At 36.9% G+C, this 26,160-nt stretch overlaps 2 protein-coding genes across 3 annotated transcripts; both read right to left on the minus strand.

Moving 5' to 3' along the window:
• Nucleotides 1–25: 25 nt before the first annotated feature.
• Gyc32E (Guanylyl cyclase at 32E) lies at nt 26–24,524 on the minus strand. 2 transcript variants are annotated; one of them, XM_036814833.3, is made up of 23 exons: nt 23,439–24,524; nt 6,303–6,436; nt 6,092–6,203; nt 5,446–5,520; nt 5,272–5,379; nt 5,097–5,220; nt 4,578–4,727; nt 4,405–4,513; nt 3,922–4,006; nt 3,700–3,852; nt 3,409–3,561; nt 3,163–3,344; nt 2,998–3,106; nt 2,873–2,939; nt 2,720–2,817; nt 2,348–2,658; nt 1,973–2,142; nt 1,726–1,915; nt 1,440–1,580; nt 1,190–1,382; nt 935–1,141; nt 699–857; nt 26–642 (listed from the first exon to the last, which is right to left on the minus strand). In XM_036814833.3, the coding sequence occupies exons 1-23, from the start codon at nt 23,595–23,597 to the stop codon at nt 265–267; spliced, it is 3,567 nt and encodes a 1,188-aa protein (XP_036670728.3). In that variant the 5' UTR covers nt 23,598–24,524; the 3' UTR covers nt 26–264. The 2 variants fall into 2 exon arrangements, with proteins under 2 accessions (XP_036670728.3, XP_070854911.1); XM_070998810.1 differs by lacking the exons at nt 4,405–4,513; nt 5,097–5,220; nt 5,272–5,379; ... (2 more) ...; nt 6,303–6,436; nt 23,439–24,524 and having other exon boundaries at nt 4,578–4,613.
• On the minus strand, nt 16,365–17,180 carry LOC108006937 (uncharacterized). Its single transcript, XM_017070542.4, has one exon. The coding sequence runs from the start codon at nt 17,102–17,104 to the stop codon at nt 16,478–16,480; it is 627 nt and encodes a 208-aa protein (XP_016926031.3). The 5' UTR covers nt 17,105–17,180; the 3' UTR covers nt 16,365–16,477.
• Nucleotides 24,525–26,160: the final 1,636 nt, after the last annotated feature.

Consider the following 26,160-nt stretch of genomic DNA (forward strand, 5'->3'; position numbering starts at 1 on the left):
TTTGTAATGAAAATAAAGGTAAACGAAAGACACTGCTTTGCAGTGCAGTGCTTCCAAATTTTTGTAATATTTTTTAAATTATCAAGAAACATATGTACATATCATCATAGGAAACTCAGTCCGTCTTTAGAATTTTAGGGATGCTGCGCAATCTGCAATACGTAAACATTAATGGACGCCAGTACATAAATCTAGCCTGATATTCTATTCACTACACCTCAAATGGAATTGATCAAAGATCTTAGAGATAATATAATTGAATCCTTATAGTCTAAATGTGATGCTAGGGGCAGATCGAGGACTTCGATTACTGAACACTTGGCTGCTGTTCAAGCGACAAACACATAATTGGTTGCAGTTAACCTGCGTAGGTTCACTGATCTTCGGAAATTCGGAGGTGCCACGAGAATTGGTGACATTGTCGTCTGATCGACGGCTATACAAACACTTTGTGTCACAATTGCAGGATCCCAATCTGTAGTTATTGGGCGCTGGGCTGCAATATTGGTGGACCGACTGGTCCATACATTCTCTTCCCACGGAGCAATAGGTATCCAAAGTATCCACGGTGCTTATAAGATCCGGCGTAAGCTCGGATTGCTGGCGATTGGTCAGCCAATATGTTCGCATGTCGCCCTTGCCCTGAAGTTAAAGATAAATTTAGTTCAAGTTTGTTTAAAATATTTAATAAAGTTTACCTTAATGCTCGTCAGACCCCTTTCGATACAGGAGTAGCTACCAATTAATTGCAGTAGCTGGTAGGTTGCCTCGGAAATGTGGATCTTCATTGAATCCCCGGTACTCTCCATCCGAGATGCTGTGTTCACGGTGTCGCCGAATAGGCAATATCGGGGCATCTGATTTCAGGATGAGATATAATTAACATTAGGTGCATTTCTTTATAAAAGAATTTAATAAACCGATTTTGTAATACCTTTTGCCCTACAACGCCTGCTGCACAAGGGCCCGAGTGAACTCCAATACGGAGCTGAACAGTTTCGGTGGGCTTATGTCGGATTTTGAGATTTCCCACCGTCTCTAAGAGGTGAAGAGCCAACGAGGCAATCTCTCCTGCATGGCGACTTCCATTTTTCAGCGGCAACCCGGATACAACCATATAGGCATCTCCAATTGTCTCAACCTGAAAACATAAATTACAAAATATTCAGCTTTTATTTCCCTAACCAACCTTATAGACATCATAGTTGGAAATAATCGAGTCGCAGCAGGTGTACCAGTCGTTTAGCATTTCTACGACCTCAAAAGGTGTGCTTGTGGTACAAAGTTCGGTGAATCCCACAATATCACTGAATAATATAGTGACGCAGTCAAAGCACTCGGCCTCTACAGGATCCCCGCGCTTTAGAAGCTCTGCTACAGGTCTAAATGAGAAGAATTTAAAATGTTATTATATTGATTAATGAGCTTAAAACCTTTACCTGGGCAGCATCTGGTAAAGGAGCATGTCGGTTTTCTTCTTCTCTTCGTATAGTAAGTTAGTGCGCTCCTGAACCAGACCCTCCAGATTGTAGGCATACTTTTCCATTATCGATATCATATTGTCAAATATATTCGGTTTTCTGGATTGAGGGAAGAAAGATTAAATTTTCAAAAAAATACGTCAGCCTAATGGCTAAAACATCTGTACTGATGGAATCAGTGGAATTCTATCAATATACTATCATGCTCTCTTAAAGTTTATGTTGGGATTTAATGGGTACGTACAAGCCAGCTTGCAGCTCCTTTAGATGCATGCGAACCAGTCTGATATCGGGCCTGACCTCCGGATCTTCGTCCCAGCATTGGCACAGACATTTACGAATGTAGTCCGGTATATCTAAATGAGTGTGCGTCAAAGCTGGACGAAATACTCCATGCTGCAGCAGTTCCGGACACTTGACAAACTGAATTATTTCTGCAGAACACAAAATATTTAATAATGACTGTTTGTTGTTCAACTACCCATACTTACCCTCTTTTGAGTAGGCCGTATCACCCCAAGGACCTTTGCGGCCAATCATCTCGTAGAGGAGAATCCCGAAGGAATAGACATCCCCTTTTTGAGAACCGCGTGCAGGTCGGTAGGCATCCCTCAAAAGCTCCGGCGCCATGCAGAGAGCACGTTTCAGTTCCAATTCACTTCTGCAAACGTCATAGAAAATAGAGCGTTTTTGTTTATATTATCGCGAAGGTTGGATTACTTGTTTATGCATTTTATAAAAGGATTTTGTGACTTAGAACGGTAGTAAGGTATTTATTCTTTAGAACTATAAACAATATACCGAAAATCATAATAAGTATTATATTATACAAAACATTATTAAAACGGGGTTAATTTTAATGTTACTTGTTGGGTTCTTCTTGGCCAGCCTTTAGTTCATGTAGTCCAAAGTCAGATATTTGGCAGACCCAGCGAGAGTCGATGAGGCAGTTGCTGGATCGCAGGTTGCCATGGGATATTATCTCCGAGTCGTGCAGGAAGATCATGCCCTTCAGGATGTCGGAGACGAGTGAGGAGACGAACATATGGTCCAGATGCAAGTCTTCGTTGGCCAACACGTCCTCTAGACTGCCCCGTGCACAATATGTGGTGAAGATGATCACGGACCCGTGATCGGTGGAAGCACCAATGAAGTTGATAATGTTCTCATGCCTTACCTATATTTTAATTTTGTACAAATTTGTATATATTTTCATATTTCTTAGTTTTCTGCTTAACCTCTCGCATTAGTTTTAGTTCCTTTCGTATGGATCGTGTAACATCCACGCTCTTCTTATAAATCTTTTTCATGGCCACAATATTTCCCCGGAACAGAGCTATTCAATGGAGAATATAATTTAAGAAATATTACGCGAAACCATTGTCTTATACCTATATTTGTAAAGGATCTCTTGTTGGGCTCAGCAACCACTAAAATGCTTTGACGGCAGATTTGAAACTGAAACGGGGTACAATTTTAGATTTTAAGTGATTGGTTAAAATAAAGCGAAACTTACAATGTTCTTGTTAGTGGGGTTGTTGTATTCGCCGAGATTAATGACGGTTACTTCCTTCATGTCCACCTTCCACAATAGACCTGCCAGAGTCTGTTCGTACCGGTAATGCCTTGAAATATATTTTTTTTAATAAACTTAAAGAATATATTTAAGAATCCGTCATACTTGATGAACAGGGCAATGGCCACCACAACGACGAGGGCACATAATGGGCCTGATACCAGATATCGCCAGTCCAGTTTCTTTCGAGGACACAGTTCACCATGAAAACCACAAAGGGGTTCTGCAAGCGGAGGGCGGCCATTCAGCCATTGGATAGGCCTATCATTTTTTATGTAGCGGAATTCCTAAAGAATTATTTAATTATATGGCTTTAGGTAAGATAATTTAAAATATTTCTTTTAAACCAACCGGTATAAGGGAGTTTTTGTCGTAAGCAAAGAACCCAACTGGCTGCATGGACATTTTTGCTAGTGAGCCCAAAGATGTTCCACTGCCCAAATCGTTTTGCAGGGTTATGACTGTGTAATTCCCCTCAGCATCACCATTAGAATCTATGTAGACCTTTTGACAGTAAGGACAAATATTAATTTTTAAAAATTTGTACAGTAAGTATAAATGTTTTAGCTAATTTGGAAGTAAAAACAAATTTTTTTTTATTTTTTTTTGTTGAAGGTTGTCAGATTGAAGTACTTTACTCACATCAAATCCTTGAATCGAATGATATGACCTATTGAAAATGTGACTCATTACCAAATTTCCATCGTAAATATCACCTCCCAGCTTTAAAACTTCTGTAATGGCTCGAACATAGATCATAACACTGTCGTAAAGATGTAGACCATATATTGGTACCTAAACAATACAAATACACAACGAATTAACAAAAAAACGAAAAATAAGGAAGTAATAAAAATTTCATACCGATATGTTGTCAAAGACACGTTGATGATATGGCACCAAAAACGGGGTCTTCCGAGCATAGTCTTTTATTTTTGAACAAATGTCGCTGCAAACATAAAAGTATAAGTACAAAGAGATAAACTGTTTTAAAATATACAATTTCAAATATTTATTTGTCATGCAAATTAATTTAATATTTCTCAGGGGAAATTAGAACAAACGAAATCGGTATTAAGATTTTTTCTCGAAAATCCTCAATATATTTAAATTATAGTCTATTGCAATTAAATTAAAAATGGATTATAAATTTCTATGAAATCAGAAATTTGTATTTCCTCTTTTCAAGTTACTGTAAGAGCATGCTTAAAAATAGACTCTACTTATACCAAAATAAAACAACCTTAATGATGTTGGAAAATCATCAGCTTAAAGATCGATAAACAACTGTTAGAAAGACGGAACGAAAATACGAACAGTTAGGTAACTAAGAGTCAGATAAATTACCGAATATGGGGGTTTTGTGGATATGTCATGCTTATTTTTATAACTGAACGAAATGAGATTTTGTCCAGTGATTTGCTCTTTTCTTTTCTAATATAAGGATCTAAATAATCTGGAATAGATGGTGCATGCATTAGAACTCTAGCTCGGACCGCCGATCCGCACAATGCACTTACTACGTTCCATAATGTTAACCCTCCGGTTGGAGTCGTAGATCTCGTCGTCCACGGAAATCACAATGTAGTTTCCGCTCTCGAGAAGCCGTCTATTTTGGAGTCCCCGCACAAAGTCCACCATGGCAATGTGCTCCCCAATGAACACATAGACTGTTTTGGGTGTTTGGTGTTGTCAGATGTTTAAATATTGTACAGTGCGTTTTACAATTCAATATGTTTATTATAAGCATATAAAACTAAGTAACTAGTTTTATTAAAAAAAGGAATGATTAATCTTTAATGTAGTCAGCAGTTTAAACCAAACAGTAATGTGTAATACTACACTTTGTACTTTAAACTAATTTAAGTTGGCTGCAATATTCAATCTTCAAATTATATAAGGATTAAAACTGTGAACCATCTTTGAACTATTCAATAAGTATGATTTTGATATTCATATTGCCTCTTGTTATTCTATTTTTTATAGAAATTGTAAAACGCACTATTTATGTACACAAGAAACACAAAATCAATCCTTACTGCGAGTTGTCGAATAGGTTTCTTCAATTATTTTATCGATCTGCGAGAGGGTCTTTGTGGTTGGTATATAGTCGGAAATGTGCTTAAAGTGGCTGATGGTAAAGTTTCTTGCTTCCGCCAATTCCTGTTATGAAAAATATCGTATCACTTGAAGTAATATGGCCATTAGACTCACCTGAATTGCCTGAGCAACATCCGAACCCCAGATGGGTTTTGAGCTGACAACTATAGAGAATTTGTTCCAATGAAAGGCGTTCAGCAGACTAATTACACTCTTGGATACCTTTGAAATATGTTTTTGTAATAAAATTAGGTAAGCTATAATCACCGTTGTTATTGATCAAATTACCTTGGAGGCCGGAGCTAAAGTTCGTGCAAAGGTATGAAATGTACTTTTGTTTGACACAGTTGAGTCGGAACATTTCTTAAGGGAAGAAAAGAATACTTGTTAGAGGATTAAGTAAATTTAATATATAATAGTATTTTTTGTAGTTGTAAGGTTTTTAAAAAAGGAAAAGGATAGAATGGAGGACCTCTTTATGGCAAAGGAAATATAAGTTGTGGTTCAATCTTCTCGGCAAGGGTAATTGCTATAAACTGTCACATGCAGGCATGCAGGTCGACTGCCCCCAGAATTATTCCTCCCCTTAGTTACTAGCCAATAAAAAAAATATAGTTGTGTATAAAAGCCTAAAATCCTATTTACACAGCCTCACACAGGGGTTGGGGCGATTTTAATCTCCTTGTTCGAAAAATTATAAAACCGCTATTACTTTAAAAATTGTACGTAGGGACAACCCCAATTAAACGCTAGTGCGTTACAGCATTTGATAAGAGTCTTTATTATCATTTTACCCCCCTTTTTCTGGCAGAAAAATTTGTTATCCCCCTAGATACTATTTTGTTCCGGCATCCCTGGTCACATGTGAAAGGAAAGGTATTCAACTTTTGAATCGAACACTGGTGACCCAGATTTCAGTAATAAGTCTACTCACGAAGGAAAGCATAGGTGTGTTCCAGGCAGATGCTAGCAGAGCCTCCGTGGTGCAACTTTCGTCCGGACCGATGAACGCGGTCACGCCCATTTCCCTCATCTGTGTCATCGCCCTGGAAACGGAAGCAGAAATAGAAACCGGAAAGGTACGATTTCAGAAGCTAAACGACGAAGGAAGAGTAATTTAATGACGCAGTAATTGAATGATTTACCTCAAAGGCTTCACGCGATAGGCGCTCATCTTGTGGCCAATATCCACTGGCTTAAAGGCCAACTTTTTTCCTGGCAACAGGTTCGGGTTTTTGTTCACATCCTCGATGGCGAGTGGCAGGCCGCCCAGGGTCACCTAGTGAAAGCAAAGCCAATTTAAAGTCAGCGACGAGAAGTGGATAATTACACCAGATCCTGGTAGCGAACGGAAAGTACTCCCCGCTGAGAATGGCACTTAATTTATGCATGTTGTCCCAGTGGTGAAGGGCCAAAGCAAAACATAATAAAGCAATGCAAAACAACTAATATTTACCCTTGTTTTCACCTTGCAGAGGTTGTTAGTTTAAGAACTTCTCATAAATGCACTTCTCCATTACAAGGGAATGCTGTTTAAGGCTTAGACATTTCAACAAATGAGTTTTAATATAACAAATGTAAACAATATTGTATATAGTCCCACTTTAATTACCAGCATTTTCGTCGCTTGTATGCAATAAGATTCTTCTCAGAAATTTAAAGTAAAGCAAGGAAGAACGCTATAGTCGAGTACCTCGACTATCAGATACCCCTTACTCAGCTTAAGGGACCAAAGGGGAATGGAGATATGCAAGCAGAAAAGCGAGATTGAAATGCGCCACCTACCCGCGATCTCATGTGGGCGCTATGGGCGTTAGAGTGGGCGTGGCAAATTTTTTTTTGGTCAATCAATAGGTATTGACGAGACTAATACATTTCAGTTAAAACATTTTTCTAGCAAGAAAATTTTGGGAGCCACAGGCTTTGACGGTTTGTGGGCGTAACAAACTTGCGCTGCGTACAAGACTACGAAATCTTAATCTGAAATTGCAATTCTCTTATCTTTGATAGTTTCCGAGATATCCGAGTTCATATGTGCGATTTTTTAAAGTTTGTGGGCGGCTTGTGGGCGTTAGAGTCTAATCTCAGTATTGTAGCTCCTATAGTTTCCGAAATCTCAGCGTTCATACGGACAGACGGACATCGATAGATCGACTCGGCTAGTGATCTTGATGAAGAATATGTATTTCTTATGGGGTCGGAAAAGCTTCCTTCTGCGTGATACATACTTTCTGAAGAATCTAGTATACCCTTTTACTCTACGAATAACGGGTATAAAAATTATTCCCATATTTTTACCCTTGCGGAGGGTATAATGATTTCAGTAGAAAGTTTACGATTCCCCGACCCCATAAAATAATAAACTTTGATTAAAAAACTTTAAGACTTTTTCCGTGCGCATGCTATATTAAGGAAATGTAAAACAAATGGGTCTAGTTTGTTGCATTCCTAGGTACATATGGGTGCATTCCTAGGTACATCTGGGTGCATTCCTAGGTACATATGGGTGCATTCGTAGGTACATCTGGGTGCATTCCTAGGTACATTTGGGGGCATTCCTAAGTACGTCTGGGTGCATTCCTAGGTAAATGTTCCAGGTGCATTAAAAAAGAGTGCGTCCAAAATGTGTCCGACGAATCTAGTATACCCTTTTACTCTACGAGTAGCGATTCCCCGACCCCATAAAATAATAAACTTAAGAAACATCATATTTTAATATTTCTGAATTTCGAAATAAGTTTTATTCCTGTTTTCAGGCAATTTTTTTTCAGATACCGCTTTATAAGTCGATGCTGGGCAATAGCTTAATTAAAAATGTGGACCAGATAATAAGCCGAGAAGTTATTACCCAAATAAACTACAGTGGCTCTAGGCATAAATATGGATTGGCAAATTTTCATATTTTTGAATTCGGCCTTACAAGGTACGTCACACTGTAATTTTCAAAATTTAGTTACCATTTTTTTGATTAAAAAACTTTAGGACGTTTTCCGTGCGCATGTTAAATTAAAAAAAATTTAAAATAAAACATATGGGTGCATTCCTAAGTACATATGGGTGCATTCCTAGGTACGTTAACATTTTTTTGATTAAAAACTTTAGGACGTTTTCCGTGCGCATGTTAAATTAAGAAAATTTAAAATAAATGTGTCTAGTTTGTTGCATACCTAGGTACATATGGGTGCATTCCTAGGTACATCTGGGTGCATTCCTAGGTACATATGGGTGCATTCCTAGGTACATCTGGGTGCATTCCTAGGTACATCTGGGTGCATTCCTAAGTACGTCTGGGTGCATTCCTAGGTAAATGTTCCAGGTGCATTAAAAAAGAGTGCGTCCAAAATGTGTCCGACGAATCTAGTATACCCTTTTACTCTACGAGTAGCGATTCCCCGACCCCATAAAATAATAAACTTAAGAAACATCATATTTTAATATTTCTGAATTTTGAAATAAGTTTTATTCCTGTTTTCAGGCAATTCTTTCAGATACCGCTATATAAGTCGATGCTGGGCAATAGCTTAATTAAAAATGTGGACCAGATAATAAGCCGAGAAGTTATTACCCAAATAAACTACAGTGGCTCTAGGCATAAATATGGATTGGCAAATTTTCATATTTTTGAATTCGGCCTTACAAGGTACGTCACACTGTAATTTTCAAAATTTAGTTACCATTTTTTTGATTTAAAAACTTTAGGACGTTTTCCGTGCGCATGTTAAATTAAAAAAAATTTAAAATAAATGTGTCTAGTTTGTTGCATTCCTAGGTATATCTGGGTGCATTCCTAGGTACATATGGGTGCATTCCTAAGTACATATGGGTGCATTCCTAGGTACGTTAACATTTTTTTGATTAAAAACTTTAGGACGTTTTCCGTGCGCATGTTAAATTAAGAAAATTTAAAATAAATGTGTCTAGTTTGTTGCATTCCTAGGTACATATGGGTGCATTCCTAGGTACATCTGGGTGCATTCCTAGGTACATATGGGTGCATTCCTAGGTACATCTGGGTGCATTCCTAGGTACATTTGGGGGCATTCCTAAGTACGTCTGGGTGCATTCCTAGGTAAATGTTCCAGGTGCATTAAAAAAGAGTGCGTCCAAAATGTGTCCGACGAATCTAGTATACCCTTTTACTCTACGAGTAGCGATTCCCCGACCCCATAAAATAATAAACTTAAGAAACATCATATTTTAATATTTCTGAATTTTGAAATAAGTTTTATTCCTGTTTTCAGGCAATTTTTTCAGATACCGCTATATAAGTCGATGCTGGGCAATAGCTTAATTAAAAATGTGGACCAGATAATAAGCCGAGAAGTTATTACCCAAATAAACTACAGTGGCTCTAGGTATAAATATGGATTGGCAAATTTTCATATTTTTGAATTCAGCCTTACAAGGTACGTCACACTGTAATTTTCAAAATTTAGTTACCATTTTTTTGATTAAAAAACTTTAGGACGTTTTCCGTGTGCATGTTAAATTAAAAAAAATTTAAAATAAATGTGTCTAGTTTGTTGCATTCCTAGGTATATCTGGGTGCATTCCTAGGTACATATGGGTGCATTCCTAAGTACATATGGGTGCATTCCTAGGTACGTTAACATTTTTTTGATTAAAAACTTTAGGACGTTTTCCGTGCGCATGTTAAATTAAGAAAATTTAAAATAAATGTGTCTAGTTTGTTGCATTCCTAGGTACATATGGGTGAATTCCTAGGTACATCTGGGTGCATTCCTAGGTACATATAGGTGCATTCCTAGGTACATCTGGGTGCATTCCTAGGTACATCTGGGTGCATTCCTAGGTACGCCTGGGTGCATTCCTAGGTACATGTTCCAGGTGCATTAAAAAAGAGTGCGTCCAAAATGTGTCCGACGAATCTAGTTTACCCTTTTACTCTACGAGTAGCGATTCCCCAACCCCATAAAATAATAAACTTAAGAAACATCATATTTTAATATTTCTGAATTTCGAAATAAGTTTTATTCCTGTTTTATAGTTTTTTTTTTTCAGATACCGCTTTATAAGTCGATGCTGGGCAATAGCTTCATTAAAAATGTGGACCAGATAATAAGCCGAAAAGTTATTACCCAAATAAACTACAGTGGCTCTAGGCATAAATATGGATTGGCAAATTTTCATATTTTTGAATTCGGCCTTACAAGGTACGTCATACTGTAATTTTCAAAATTTAGTTACCATTTTTTTGATTAAAAAACTTTAGGACGTTTTCCGTGCGCATGTTAAATTAAAAAAAATTTAAAATAAATGTGTCTAGTTTGTTGCATTCCTAGGTATATCTGGGTGCATTCCTAGGTACATATGGGTGCATTCCTAAGTACATATGGGTGCATTCCTAGGTACGTTAACATTTTTTTGATTAAAAACTTTAGGACGTTTTCCGTGCGCATGTTAAATTAAGAAAATTTAAAATAAATGTGTCTAGTTTGTTGCATTCCTAGGTACATATGGGTGCATTCCTAGGTACATCTGTGTGCATTCCTAGGTACATATGGGTGCATTCCTAGGTACATCTGGGTGCATTCCTAGGTACATCTGGGTGCATTCCTAGGTACGTCTGGGTGCATTCCTAGGTACATGTTCCAGGTGCATTAAAAAAGAGTGCGTCCAAAATGTGTCCGACGAATCTAGTATACCCTTTTACTCTACGAGTAGCGATTCCCCGACCCCATAAAATAATAAACTTAAGAAACATCATATTTTAATATTTCTGAATTTTGAAATAAGTTTTATTCCTGTTTTCAGGCAATTTTTTCAGATACCGCTATATAAGTCGATGCTGGGCAATAGCTTAATTAAAAATGTGGACCAGATAATAAGCCGAGAAGTTATTACCCAAATAAACTACAGTGGCTCTAGACATAAATATGGATTGGCAAATTTTCATATTTTTGAATTCGGCCTTACAAGGTACGTCACACTGTAATTTTCAAAATTTAGTTACCATTTTTTTGATTAAAAAACTTTAGGACGTTTTCCGTGCGCATGTTAAATTAAAAAAAATTTAAAATAAATGTGTCTAGTTTGTTGCATTCCTAGGTATATCTGGGTGCATTCCTAGGTACATATGGGTGCATTCCTAAGTACATATGGGTGCATTCCTAGGTACGTTAACATTTTTTTGATTAAAAACTTTAGGACGTTTTCCGTGCGCATGTTAAATTAAGAAAATTTAAAATAAATGTGCATTCCTAGGTACATATGGGAGAATTCCTAGGTACATCTGGGTGCATTCCTAGGTACATATGGGTGCATTCCTAGGTACATCTGGGTGCATTCCTAGGTACGCCTGGGTGCATTCCTAGGTACATGTTCCAGGTGCATTAAAAAAGAGTGCGTCCAAAATGTGTCCGACGAATCTAGTTTACCCTTTTACTCTACGAGTAGCGATTCCCCAACCCCATAAAATAATAAACTTAAGAAACATCATATTTTAATATTTCTGAATTTCGAAAAGACTTTAGGACGTTATCTGTGCGCATGTTAAATTAAGAAAATTTAAAATAAATGTGTCTAGTTTGTTGTATTCCTAGGTACATCTGGGTGCATTCCTAGGTGCATATGGGTGCGTTCCTAGGTACAACTGGATGCATTCCTAGTCACTTGTTCCAGGTGCATTAAAAAAGGGAGTCCAGAATGTGTCTAGTTTGTTGTATCTGGGTTCATTCCTAGGTACATGTTCCAGGTGCGTTAAAAAAGAGTGCGTCCAGAATGTGTCTAGTTGGTTGCATTTTGTTCCAGGTGCATTAAAAAAGAGTGCGTCCAGAATGTGTCCGACGAATCTTGTATACCCTTTTACTCTACGAGTAGCGATTCCCCGACCACATAAAATAATAAACTTAAGAAACATCATATTTTAAGATTTCTGAATTTCGAAATAAGTTTTATTCCTGTTTTCTAGTAATTTTTTTTCAGATACCGCTTTACAAGTCGATGCTGGGCAACAGCTTAATTAAATATGTGGACCAGATAATAAGCCGAGAAGTTATTACCCAAATAAACAACAGTGGCTCTAGGCATAAATATGGATTGGCAAATTTTCATATTTTTGAATTCGGCCTTACAAGGTACGTCACACTGTAATTTTCAAAATTTAGTTACCATTTTTTTCATTAAAAAACTTTAGGACGTTTTCCGTGCGCATGTTAAATTAAAAAATGTAAAATAAATGTGTCTAGTTTGTTGCATTCCTAGGTATATCTGGGTGCATTCCTAGGTACATATGGGTGCATTCCTAGGTATATCTGGATGCATTCCTAGGTACATCTGGGTTAACATTTTTTGATTAAAAAACTTTAGGACGTTTTCCGTGCGCATGTTAAATTAAGAAAATTTAAAATAAATGTGTCTAGTTTGTTGCATTCCTAGGTACATCTGGGTGCATTCCTAGGTACATTTGGTCCAAAATGTTTCCGACGAATCTAGTATACCCTTTTACTCTACGAGTAGCGATTCCCCGACCCCATAAAATAATAAACTTAAGAAACATCATATTTTAATATTTCTGAATTTCGAAAAGACTTTAGGACGTTATCTGTGCGCATGTTAAATTAAGAAAATTTAAAATAAATGTGTCTAGTTTGTTGTATTCCTAGGTACATCTGGGTGCATTCCTAGGTGCATATGGGTGCATTCCTAGGTACAACTGGATGCATTCCTAGGTACTTGTTCCAGGTGCATTAAAAAAGGGAGTCCAGAATGTGTCTAGTTTGTTGTATCTGGGTTCATTCCTAGGTACATGTTCCAGGTGCGTTAAAAAAGAGTGCGTCCAGAATGTGTCTAGTTGGTTGCATTTTGTTCCAGGTGCATTAAAAAAGAGTGCGTCCAGAATGTGTCCGACGAATCTTGTATACCCTTTTACTCTACGAGTAGCGATTCCCCGACCACATAAAATAATAAACTTAAGAAACATCATATTTTAAGATTTCTGAATTTCGAAATAAGATTTATTCCTGTTTTCTAGTAATTTTTTTTCAGATACCGCTTTACAAGTCGATGCTGGGCAACAGCTTAATTAAATATGTGGACCAGATAATAAGCCGAGAAGTTATTACCCAAATAAACAACAGTGGCTCTAGGCATAAATATGGATTGGCAAATTTTCATATTTTTGAATTCGGCCTTACAAGGTACGTCACACTGTAATTTTCAAAATTTAGTTACCATTTTTTTCATTAAAAAACTTTAGGACGTTTTCCGTGCGCATGTTAAATTAAAAAAAATTTAAAATAAAACATATGGGTGCATTCCTAAGTACATATGGGTGCATTCCTAGGTACGTTAACATTTTTTTGATTAAAAACTTTAGGACGTTTTCCGTGCGCATGTTAAATTAAGAAAATTTAAAATAAATGTGTCTAGTTTGTTACATTCCTAGGTACATCTGGGTGCATTCCTAGGTACATCTGGGTGCATTCCTAGGTACATCTGGATGCATTCCTAGGTAATTGTTTTCCGTGCGCATGTTAAATTAAGAAAATTTAAAATAAATGTGTCTAGTTTGTTGCATTCCTAGGTACATCTGGGTGTATTCCTAGGTACATATGGGTGCATTCCTAGGTACGTGAACATTTTTTTATTAAAGGACGTTATCTGTGCGCATGATAAATTAAGAAAATTTAAAATAAATGTGTCTAGTTTGTTGTATTCCTAGGTACATCTGGGTGCATTCCTAGGTACATATGGGTGCATTCCTAGGTACAGCTGGATGCATTCCTAGGTACTTGTTCCAGGTGCATTAAAAAAGGGAGTCCAGAATGTGTCTAGTTTGTTGTATCTGGGTTCATTCCTAGGTACATGTTCCAGGTGCGTTAAAAAAGAGTGCGTCCAGAATGTGTCAAAAATTAGTTACCATTTTTTTGCTTAAAAAACTTTAGGACGTTTTCCGTGCGCATGTTAAATTAAGAAAATTTAAAATGAATGTGTCTAGTTTGTTGCATTCCTAGATATATCTGGATGCATTCCTAGGTACATCTGGGTTAACATTTTTTGATTAAAAAACTTTAGGACGTTTTCCGTGCGCATGTTAAATTAAGAAAATTTAAAATAAATGTGTCTAGTTTGTTGCATTCCTAGGTACATATGGGTGCATTCCTAGGTACATATGGGTGCATTCCTAGGTACATCTGGGTGCATTCCTAGGTACATCTGGGTGCATTCCTAGGTACGTCTGGGTGCATTCCTAGGTACATGTTCCAGGTGCATTAAAAAAGAGTGCGTCTAAAATGTGTCCGACGAATCTAGTTTACCCTTTTACTCTACGAGTAGCGATTCTCCGACCCCATAAAACAATAAACTTAAGAAACATCATATTTTAATATTTCTGAATTTCGAAATAAGTTTAATTCCTGTTTTCAGGCAATTTTTTTTTCAGATACCGCTTAATAAGTCGATGCTGGGCAATAGCTTAATTAAAAATGTGGACCAGATAATAAGCCGAGAAGTTATTACCCAAATAAACTACAGTGGCTCTAGGCATAAATATGGATTGGCAAACTTTCATGTTTTTGAATTCGGCCTTACAAGGTACGTCACACTGTAATTTTCAAAATTTAGTTACCATTTTTATACCCGTTACTCGTAGAGTAAAAGGGTATACTAGATTCGTCGGAAAGTATGTAACAGGCAGAAGGAAGCGTTTCCAACCCCATAAAGTATATATATTCTTGATCAGGATCACTAGCCGAGTCGATCTAGCCATGTCCGTCTGTCCGTCTGTCCGTATGAACGCTGAGATCTCGGAAACTATGAGAGTTACAATACTGGGATAGGCACGCAGATTCCTGAGATTCCTGCGCAGCGCAAGTTTGTTTCAGTAGAGTGCCACGCCCACTCTAACGCCCACAAACCGCCCAAAACTGTGGCTCCTACAGTTTTGATGCTAGAATAAAAATTTTAACTGATATGTAATGTTCTCATCAATACCTATCGATTGACCCAAAAAAAGTTTGCCACGCCCGCGAAAACCTGTGACGCCCACAATTTTCATGCTAGATAAAAAATTTTAACTGAAATGTATTGGTCTCGTCAATACCTATCGATTGATCCAAAAAAAATTGCCACGCCCACTCTAACGCCCATAACGCTTAAAACTGCATACCGCCGGTAGGTGGCGCATTTTAATCTCGCTTTGCTGCTTGCATATCTCTATTTAGCTGAGTAACGGGTATCTGATAGTCGAGGTACTCGACTATAGCGTTCTTCCTTGTTTTGATTAAAAAACTTTAGGACGTTTTCCGTGCGCATGTTAAATTAAGAAAATTTAAAACAAATGTGTCTAGTTTGTTGCATTCCTAGGTACATATGGGTGCATTCCTAGGTACGTCTGGGTGCATTCCTAGGTACATGTTCCAGGTGCATTAAGAAAGAGTGCGTCCAGAATGTGTCTAGTTTGTTGCATCTGGGTGTATTCCTAGGTTTGGTCGGTTTGTGGGCGTTAGAGTGGGCGTTAGAGTGGGCGTGGCAATCTTTTTTTGGATCAATCGATAGGTATTGACGAAAAATATACACTTCATCTAAAATTTTTATATAGCATGAAAATTGTGGGCGCCACAGGCTTGGGCGGCTAGTAGGCGTTAGAGTGGGCGTGCCATATTCGCGTAACAAACTTGCGCTGCGTACAAGGCTACGGAATCTAAATCTGAGATTCCAATTCTCAATCTTTGTCAGTTTCCGAGATATCTGCGTTCATATTTACGATTTTTTGAAGCGCAGTTTGTGGGCATTAAAGTGGGTGTGGCACCCTGCTGAAACAAATTTGCGCTGCGCAGGAATCTCAGGAATATACATGCCTAATCCCAGTATTGTAGCTCTTATAGTTTCCTAGATCTCAGCGTTCATACGGACAGACGGACATGGCTAGATCGACTCGGCTAGTGATCCTGACTTTAATGGGTCGGAAACGCTTCCTTCTGCCTGTTACATACTTTCCGACGAATCTAGTTTACCCTTTTACTCTACGAGTAACGGGTATAATCATATAAATGGTTTATTTTTATCACGTTGGGCATTATTCAGAAATTATAAGCTAAATTTCAAACAAGTATTACAACTTTGTTAATAACTTTGTTAGTAACAAAACCTCCGTTGATTCCTTTAAAACAGACTACGTTAAATATTTAGTCTGCACATTTATGAAACATTTTCTTTTTACTAAGAAAGGACACAACCCACAAACATTGAATTTTTATTTATTTAATATTAGGCATTTCGTTTTTGTTGAGGTATAAAATGTAATTTAATTTAAAAAGTTTTTGATAAAGATACTATAGTTTAGGCAATTATTCCCATCTCATTCGAACATGACTATCATTTCAAAGCCGACCAGTTCGTTGATTTCCTGGGCGTAGGCCCGCAGTTCGTGACTTCCGCTTACAATGTGTCTGGCACCCAGCATCCGAATGTTAAGTCTCAGAGCGACCACGAGGCTAGCAATGGCCAGGATCAGCAGGTGGATCCAAAGCATAACAGCCAGGACGAGGAACAACAGGAAATTGTGGGCCTCAAAGCAGGGCTCCTTGGCCAGGCACTCCCACATGTGGCAGGGAAAATGGCTGAGTCCCTGGACCGCCCTCATGCTCCAGGGCAGGAGCATCAAGGGACTGCACCGTTGCCAGACGGACAGACCTGTTATCCGGACTCGGGAGAAGAATCCCCCGAGGGATCCCTTGCTGGGCAGGTATATCAGACCGTACCCGTAGAACATGGCACCCATTGCGAAGCCGGAAAACAAAAGACTGCAGGCGAGCTCTCTCAGCTGGGCCACTAGGTAAACACGGGTCATGGGTCGCTGAAGCTCCGGCGACTGGTCAATTTGGAATCGTACCTCCAATAGCGACAGCATCAAAGTCAGTTGAAGCACCGTGAAAACACCGAGCCAGCGGTGCGTACGTAAACAGTTCGGAATATAATCACGCATTTTGATTTGTATTTATTTAATTTAAGCCAGACAGTTCCGGAAACTGTTCCTACACAAAAAAAAATGTTGTTTCTAAAATTTAACAATACGGATAGTTATGGAACTATAAAAAGTTCAATACTTTAAAAAAAAGTAAAAGCAATCTTTGACTACTATTTTATAGTAAGATACCCGTTAGTCAGCTAAAGGGAGTGTAAGGGAGATGGAGATATGCAAGCGGCAAAGCGACTGTTTCCGATTTCACAAACTGGCTACACCTAGCGTTCAAAACTTTAATTGCTAATAACTTTTAAAAAATTGTTAATGCCATTTCATCAATTTGTGGAATGAAACACACGAAACGAAATCTCATTCACACTTTTACAAAATCTTAAAATCTGGGCGGCAGACAGAATGGGCGTGGCAAACAACCGTGCGCGGCGTAGAAATGTCTAGATCCTGTGTGCCTAATCCCAATTGTCTGGGTTTTATAGTTTTCGAGATCTCAGCGTTCATACGGACAGACGGACATGACTATTAATCCTTATAAAGAATATATATACTTTATAGGGTCGAAAACGCATATGTACTTCTACCTGTTACATATCTTTCAAGGACTGCAATATATACTTTTACTCTACAAGTAACGGGTATAACTTCTGTAAAGTAGTGAGCTGTAGTACATATGTGTTTTCTTGTTATGAGTGTAACTATTTCTTTTGTTAAACTAACAATTCGATTAGTTGGAAACGTGGAAACGCGTGACTGGAGATATTCAAAGAATTTTCCTGTTTTCGTAAAAGACTTTGAGTCATATATACTTAAGTATGTAAAGCCATTAGCTATACACTTTCAGTTTCCATTGGAAGTTTCTAATTACTCTATTTGAATGCATATAAAAACATATGTATATTTTCACTATCAGAAGCCTTAATTAAAGTCGTGCGCGTATAAACTAAAACTTAATGGTTCTGCCAATGGTTTGGAGATCAAGAACTTTGACTTGAAGTTGGGGAAGATAAAATGTGGAAATTTAAAAAAAAGAGGTGCTTATTGTAATTTGGTTAAGCCAAAAGCAAAGATTAAGTTTATGGTATACTCCAAAAACATACAAACAAAGTTGTCTACCCACAGACCAAAAAAAGCAACTACACAGAGAAAACTATCTAAGAACATTTTCCTTGAATTAAGAACATTGTTCTTGAATTAAGAACATGGTTCTTGAATTGAGAACAATCGTTCTTAAAATCCGTTTAGGTACATTTTGGTATCAATATAAGAACGAAATGGTGAGAAGACAAAAGTAAAATTGAGTTTATTTAACAACTTTTGGATAAGTATACCCTAATTACTGAACTAATAGTTTATTTGTACATACAATGTACTTAAATACCGCCAATTCAACTTGATTCGAGCAAAATAAAAACATTTTCAACTTAAAAATCTCGTTCTATTTTTAAGAACATTTTCAACTCAGATGAGAACGGCAGAATTTTCTCTGTGTAGCTCACCAAAATGTGTAACAGTAGAGACTTTCCGCCCCTCTCGGCTTTAGCGCGTATGCAGCGCACCCACTATTGGTTTTTCTGGTTTTAATTAGAATTATGCGGCACAAGCCACAATCTATTAATAAACTTAATTAAACACGCGATAATCATTTCAGTAAAATCCCAATTTGTTATACGGTGGTTATATGACGATTTTAATGGAATCAAGAGAGCTCTATAGTCGAGAGACTCGAAAATCATTTACATGTTACTAAGCTAATCAAGTTAACTTATTACTTGTCCAATAATATATTGGGTAGAATTCAAATTACAACTACGTTCATATGTACGACGTCATGGCTAACTTTTCGCCAAATAGACTGGTTTTTATAAATGTAAGCAATCGCAATTTCACATAAAAATTTCATTAAGAAGAAGCAGCTAATAGTTTCTTGAACAACATTAAAATACAAATCCGAGAGCATTTATATTGCAGCGGCACGTGCAACGCATTTGTAACTTAGTTATTAATAACTTTTTAAATAACATTGCGTTTAGTATAATTGTTTGTATATATATTTAGGTATTGATCAACAAAATTGATTGAGGACATGGCTAGATCAACTAGGCTAGTGTATCCTGATCAAGAATATATTTTATAGGGTGGAAAACGCTTCCTTCTACCTGTTACATACTTTCTGATAACTTCAGTATACCCTTTTACTCTATGAGTAACGTAATAATTAGCTGAAATGTTTAAACTCTATAGAATAGTAACCCAAATCATGCCGCAATGTTAATGGCTGGCTGCATTTGTCAATTACCCAAAGGGTAATATTTTGAATTGGTTATGGCCAACGAACATGGAAGGAAAACAAATCGTTTACAACGTTTTTAAAGGCCTTAAATGACGACAGAAATAACCAGAACACCAATTATATATACATACACTTTTAATATTTATTTCAAGCAACTCATTTGTAAAGCTCTTATCATCTTTTAATTTAAATCTCATAACTTACAAAGTAACTAAAGCGTAATTAAGGCCTATGATTTTTTAATAGAAAACTTTTCAATTAATCTTACCTTAGAGCATTTTTAAGTGGAGCTGCGTTTTTAAGTACATTCTGCGGATTCTGCGTGGGCAGGAAATGATGCAGACACTTCGGACCGAAATAACGGTAATAATTATGGTAATGATTGCGGAAGCTTTATTAACGGCATTTAAAATGATTATTCCTTTAAAGGTTTTTGATAAGAATCGATGGATAGAAAAAAAATATTCGTTTTAAATGAACATACAAATAAAAAGATATTGTAAGCAATTATTCCCACAATTGGTAAAATGCTCGTGCTCAAAGCCATATCTGCAATTGACAGTTACCAGAGAAGTTTTTCTTTATTATACCCGTTTCTCTTATAGTGAAAGGTTCTATTAGATTAGTCGAAAAGTATGCAATAGGTAAAGCAACGCTTTTTCAACACTATAAAGTGGATGTATTCTTAATAAGGATCAATACCAGAGTCAATGTAGCCATGTTCGTCTTGTACGACTGTTTGAAAGTTCGAAGGAGCGCTAAGACCTCGGAAACTATAAATATAAATATAAATATATATGTATCTTACTATTGTTTCATTCTTCACATTTTTGAATATTTTATCTTTACCTATCTAAGATCTAGTAATCATACCAATCACAATATTATTTAAAAAGTTATGAACTACTAAGTTCATAACTCAAAAATGCCGCACCGAAAGAAAGGTCCTGGAATGTACTTTTAAAATTGGTCAACAGGCAAAACACGGGTTAGATAATTAACGAATAACTGATAGTCTAGGCTCTAAAACGTTTTCCTTTGTTTTAAAGATTGCTTGCTTTTCAGATAGAATATGACCTTAAAAATCTAAGACAATTTAAAAGGAGAGAAACACAATTAAAACTGAAATTGAAATGTATTGTAAGCAATTATTTAAACTATGTCTTGTAAAACACACGTTGTCAAAGCTTCTGCAACTGACAGCCGCCCGGTCATCTTGCATTTTATTAGTCCACTCTGGTGGAAACTGAACTCAAAAGTCTGCAAACAATTAAAAGACAAGAATGCTTAATTAAAACTTAAATATTACGCTATTTCACACACCGCCGCCATTAATTATCCTTAACACAAATTCACCTCATCATAATGATACTAATTATGCATCAATTAAGACATATATTGTAGTCTGCGTCGTGTGAACATGTTTCTTCCAAAGGCATATATGCCTTATATATAACAAGTTTTTAAATTGAATGGCCTGCTCGCCCTATAGGGGAGGGAATGCGCTCTTTGAAGTATGAGTCAACGATAAAGGTGCCATGGTAACCGGAAACAGTTGTTGATATGAGGTTTAAGCTTTTGGAGGGTTTGCAATTAAAGTAGACATGTAAGCATTAAGCCGTTTTAAAATTGCAGAATCCAAAACATTAGTGTAACTGGACGCTGATTTGAAAAGAAACCCAAGACTTTTAAAAGCCAAAGCCCATTGAAAATGGAACCCCATTTGTCGCTTTACTTCCTGAAATTTTGTTTATTAAAACTGAGGCTAGCATATATTTGATACTAGCAAGCTTTATGCTATCAAAATATCTAAACTTTCTATTTGAATATGAGTTAAAATATAAGCAATTGCTATAAATATTGTACGATTCAAGTTATTGCTGTTGGGATATTAGTCATTTACACTTTCATTAATGTTTGACATCCCAGTAAAAAACGTTTTTTTATAAACGTTCCTTTAAAAGTCAATAAATGTACTTTATATTATCGAAGGATTAAAAGACAGTCAAAGGAAATGGTTCCTAGAAGTGAGCCATTGGAGATACGTATTCCTTTACGGTATTTGTCGCTATAGTTTCTGGACTTTGAAACTGTAGCTACTTAACTTCAGAATTAACTTAATTAAAAGTGAAGCTAAAAATATATTTCATACTATTAAAATTCGTTGAAACGCTCTAGTTGGGTGTTATACAAATTATTAAGTAAAGAGGAGCGTCTATTAGAAAAACTTGAAATTGACTTTAAACTTTCCATTCATGTCGATTTAGTGTGAGCTGAATATGAAGCAATAGGCTTAAAATATTGTAAGATAAAAGTTAAAGCAGCTAGATTACTATAAGGAAATTAGTTATTTACTTTTAAAATAATGTTTGGCAATCCAGAAAAAAAATGTTTATCTTTATAATAAGTTCCTTGAAAAGTAAAAAAGTCAAAGTATTCTATATTAAAGTATTCAATTGAAAGACAGTCAGAGGAAATGGAAAAAAATAAGTTTTTCCTTATGATACGTTTCTTTAAAAGCCAATAGAAGAATTCCTAGTGGTTAATTAAAAAGGGAAACAGTCAAACGAAATGTTTCCTAAAATTGCGGCATGCCCGAAACGGATTCCTTTTTCTACATTTTTTTCAATTGTCGGTCAAACGCGTTGGTGTCTTTTTTACAACCACAATTAAATTCAAATTTCTTTCGAAAAACAAAACAACATCTTAGAGAAATGGATTATGTATTCCCTAATTGGTGTTTTTTGTTTATTACAATTTACAAATTAATGTCCTTAAAACAGTGGTCATGCTTTCCTTGTGGAAACTCAATTAATAGGGTGCTCACTTCTTTACTTTATGGCTGATTAATATTTGTTTTTCTGGTGAAGGGAACCGTTTGTCGCTTTTAATGCCCTGAAGGGCAATTTATGCCAGCATGAGATGGGGCAATGGGGAAATATAAAACCTACAAGGACAGCAAACAAGAAAAAATAAAAATGCTTATGATAACAGTTGACTTATTCGCAACATGTCATGAGAAATAAATATCAGTGGCATACATATTAACTTTTTGCCACATGCGGATTTATAAAGTTCATTTGGTTTGACGAAATGATGTTACGATTTGGTAGTACCAAAAGCCAATAATCCTGAATAAAAGAAATATTTTTTTTAGTTTAACGCAATAACTGATTTATCTTTTCGCACATATGTACAGTACATTCAGAAAACTTTATCAGCTTACAAAAAATGTACATATTTTTATGATCCGCATTCATTTTCATTCGCAAATGCGAAAATATGAATCATATAGCTTTCTCCCATTTATGAAGGACTCTTGATGGATTTGCTTTTATTCTTCCTGTGTCGTTAGGCAGTCAATCAAATAAATGGCCCCCATCAACACTCTATACGAAGTATTGTGATTTTTCCGGGATCCAATTAAGTTCGGAATAAAAGATAGTCGATTTGAACGGATTACTGGCCTATCAATAGGATTTGCATTTATGTCCATTATTCTTCTTTTTCCGTCACGGGCCAGATGACCGTTGTCAATCCCCTTTAAAAAACATCAGAAAATCAACACAAGATGGAAATCAGTTGGAAACTAGTCCGAATATGAAACTCCCTCAGAATACTCAATCATTTTTATATGTTCAGAGTTTCTTTTTTAGTTTTACGATACCTATAGGTAGTAGTTTTAGGTTTATCTGAAATCATTAAATTCTTCTACTTGCAAACATTGCTTATGCTGAGAATAAAAGATCCGCATAACTTTTTAGTTAGAGTATTTTAGTCAAATGCCTCAAGGGACGCATGATGTGTTTGATTGGGGCCGCACAATCGGCCCTTCAATCTCAACGCTGAGCTATAAATTTTGTGATATTTTTGGGACGGATGCGTTGACTTGTGGCCAAAATGAGATTGCCATTTGAATTGCAAATGTGACAGGTTGATGTATTATGCATGCACATACACAATAAGCCAAGGGCGTAATTTTCAATTATTTTCGATAATTTTTGGAGACTTTAAACCGCCATCAAGGCGGGGGGATCTCCGATTACTCACCCGCATCTGGGAATATTCAGCTAGGAATCCAATATTTATCGTGTCCGACAGTCGGCGGGTGGAGGCAGTGGCTCCGGAGGCCAAGGGATGGATCCGCTGACAGCCGAGAAGGACGAAGATGCAAGAGAATGCAGCGGTGGTGGCGAAAAGGCCCGGCATCCTCAATGGCAATAAAGTTTTATTTTTCACGGAGCTGAACCTGACACCGGACACGGACACGGGCACTGACAATTTGACAACCCGACTACGGAGCACACACTTTAGAGCACTTGATGGTCGTGGATCTTGGCATGGTCATGGCAGCAGCAGATGCACCAATGACGGTCATTTGTTTAAGCAAATCCCATATCCGCAATCCCAACAGGTGTGCGTATATCTCAGCCTGAAATCCAACTGTTGCTACGCTTTTCCGAACTCCGTTCCGGCACTTAAACACGCCCGTAGTCAGTCACAGACTGCGTTCGTTCCATAGATGGTCCTGCTTTTATAGCCTCTGTGCCTCGTGTCCTCCGAAGTGATTCGTTTCGGTTCCGGATCGGAAAAGGAGTGGTGGGAGTGGGTTTGGGAGTGGGTGGCCAGGAGGAAGCGCCAAAATTAAGTGGTCTATGAATGACAAAAGCAGCACAGCCTGGGGATCAAGAGCGGGACAAGTGGGCGGCGGTCCCTTGTTGGTCAGTCGGACAGGATGCTGAGGACCTTGTTTATTTGTTCCTGTTGGCTGCCAAAAATCATTCGTTTTAAGTTTAAGAGTGACCCCAATGATGTTTTTGACTCGGCATCGGTCTACGAGTTTGGGTCACGTCAGGTTTCCTCCTGTTAAGCACATTATTTTCCTGTTCCTGATACCCATCGAGGCAATTTTCTTTCACAAATTGCATTAATACTTCTCATGCACTCAGTCTGACACTCAATTATGGGAATAATCTTTTGTTTTTGTCTTGTCGGATTTCGTAGGAGGCTTAAAGGTTTCCTTGACTTTTGGTCTGTGAGGATTGTAATAGATCAAGGAGCTTTCGTTTCTTAAAGGGCAATCCTTGTTCGTTGTTAAATAAGCCAAATCCGTAGAAACAGTACCTTCAAAGCCCAAGCTTACATATTGAAGGGTGAGTTTTAAAATAGAAATGGAAATAAAAAACTATTTTTTTGCGCTTTTTTAATGGTTCACCTAATGAAATAGACACCCTTTACCGGGGTGCGTTGTAGAATTTCAAGTTCAAGGACAGCGAACCGAGAATTTGGGTAGCATTTTCACAGCTTCTCGACGTAATCCGAATTTAGACTCACACAAAGGGGTTAATGGGACTTTTAAACGGAAATTCTAATTAAAATGTATTGTCAAGGAACTCAGACCCATTGTTACCTTAATTGCGTTGTAATTATCTCCATTGCTTTGGTTTCGATTTCTAATTTATTTACCTTAGACCTTACAAATTGGCATCACATAACTTGATGCCTATCACATTCACATTTGCTTAGCACCTGTCTCGGTTTCTTATTTTCAATTACCATGCGAGAGGTAATTTGTAATTGAATTCCGTTACATATCGGAAGGGGCTCAATAACCCCTACAGTCCGTATCAGCATGGAAAGTCTTAAATTATAAATACCGAATATTTGTTATTGGTGATATAGGGAGTGCGGTAAATTAATTAATACTATTAATTATTTATTGGAAAACAAATGACGATGCATACATGACCATACATAGCTTTGTAACTAATAACTTCCCAACCAAAATATCCGGAATATCAAATACCTTTCCTGATTATGCAGCGGGTAGGTAAATCAACTAAAATAAAAACTATTAACACATATTTTAAAGCTCCATTAAATGGTCCTTTAGTACAATTGAACTTTTATAATTCTTCAAATGAAAGTTGAATTGGCTTAAATTCGTTAAGAATCACAAGAAAACCTTTATTATAATAAAATGTTGAATTGGTAAAAATTCTTTAAGGAACTCTGTGTTTCAAGTTTAAAAGTATATAATTGTTAAATAACTTATACTTTGTTAGATTTTGTCCCGTTTTCTTGCCCGTCTTGTAAGCTTGCAATCCGGCACAAACTTTTAAAAATTTGGAGTTTAATAGGTTAAGGATTAGACCGAGAAAATGGGCCTCATTGTAATGCTTTAAGGTGTTATAACGCACTGTACCCATTCACTTATCCACTTTCTATTTGAGTATTTGTCTTTACATTGTTCTAGAGTGTTGTAAGGGTCCAAGTTCAATTTCAATACCGGCTAACAAGTTGATGCCAGTTGATCCGACACGTAAGCTGATTGAAATGAAAATTTAATTTTAACTTTCGCCGGAGGGACTCCTGTTCCTCGTCACCAATGGCTGCTTACTCTTTTGTAAACCGGCCAGAGAATGACGATTATGGAACCATGACGATTCATATTCATATCCCCCTTTGAGTCGGTACGTTTGCCCTCGACAATACAGAATTGCCAGCAAGTTGGCGCTTCCTCTACCGTAAATAATTCATTGACAGAAGAAGTTCCAGGATCTTGCATTTCCACATTAAATTATAATTCTACCTCACGTACATTTAACAGTCATTTAAACAGTAGGATTATTTTTGTAAGCCGATGTCACGTCTTTCCGTTTAAATATATTTTCGAAGTATGTTTAAAATTTCCACAATTTATACATGCGATTTCCTCTTACTGCCATTTGCCACTAACTTTTTCTCTCTCTTGGGAATCTATTCACAATCA

This window comes from Drosophila suzukii, chromosome 2L, assembly GCF_043229965.1.
Source record: "Drosophila suzukii chromosome 2L, CBGP_Dsuzu_IsoJpt1.0, whole genome shotgun sequence".
NCBI lineage: Eukaryota > Metazoa > Arthropoda > Insecta > Diptera > Drosophilidae > Drosophila > Drosophila suzukii.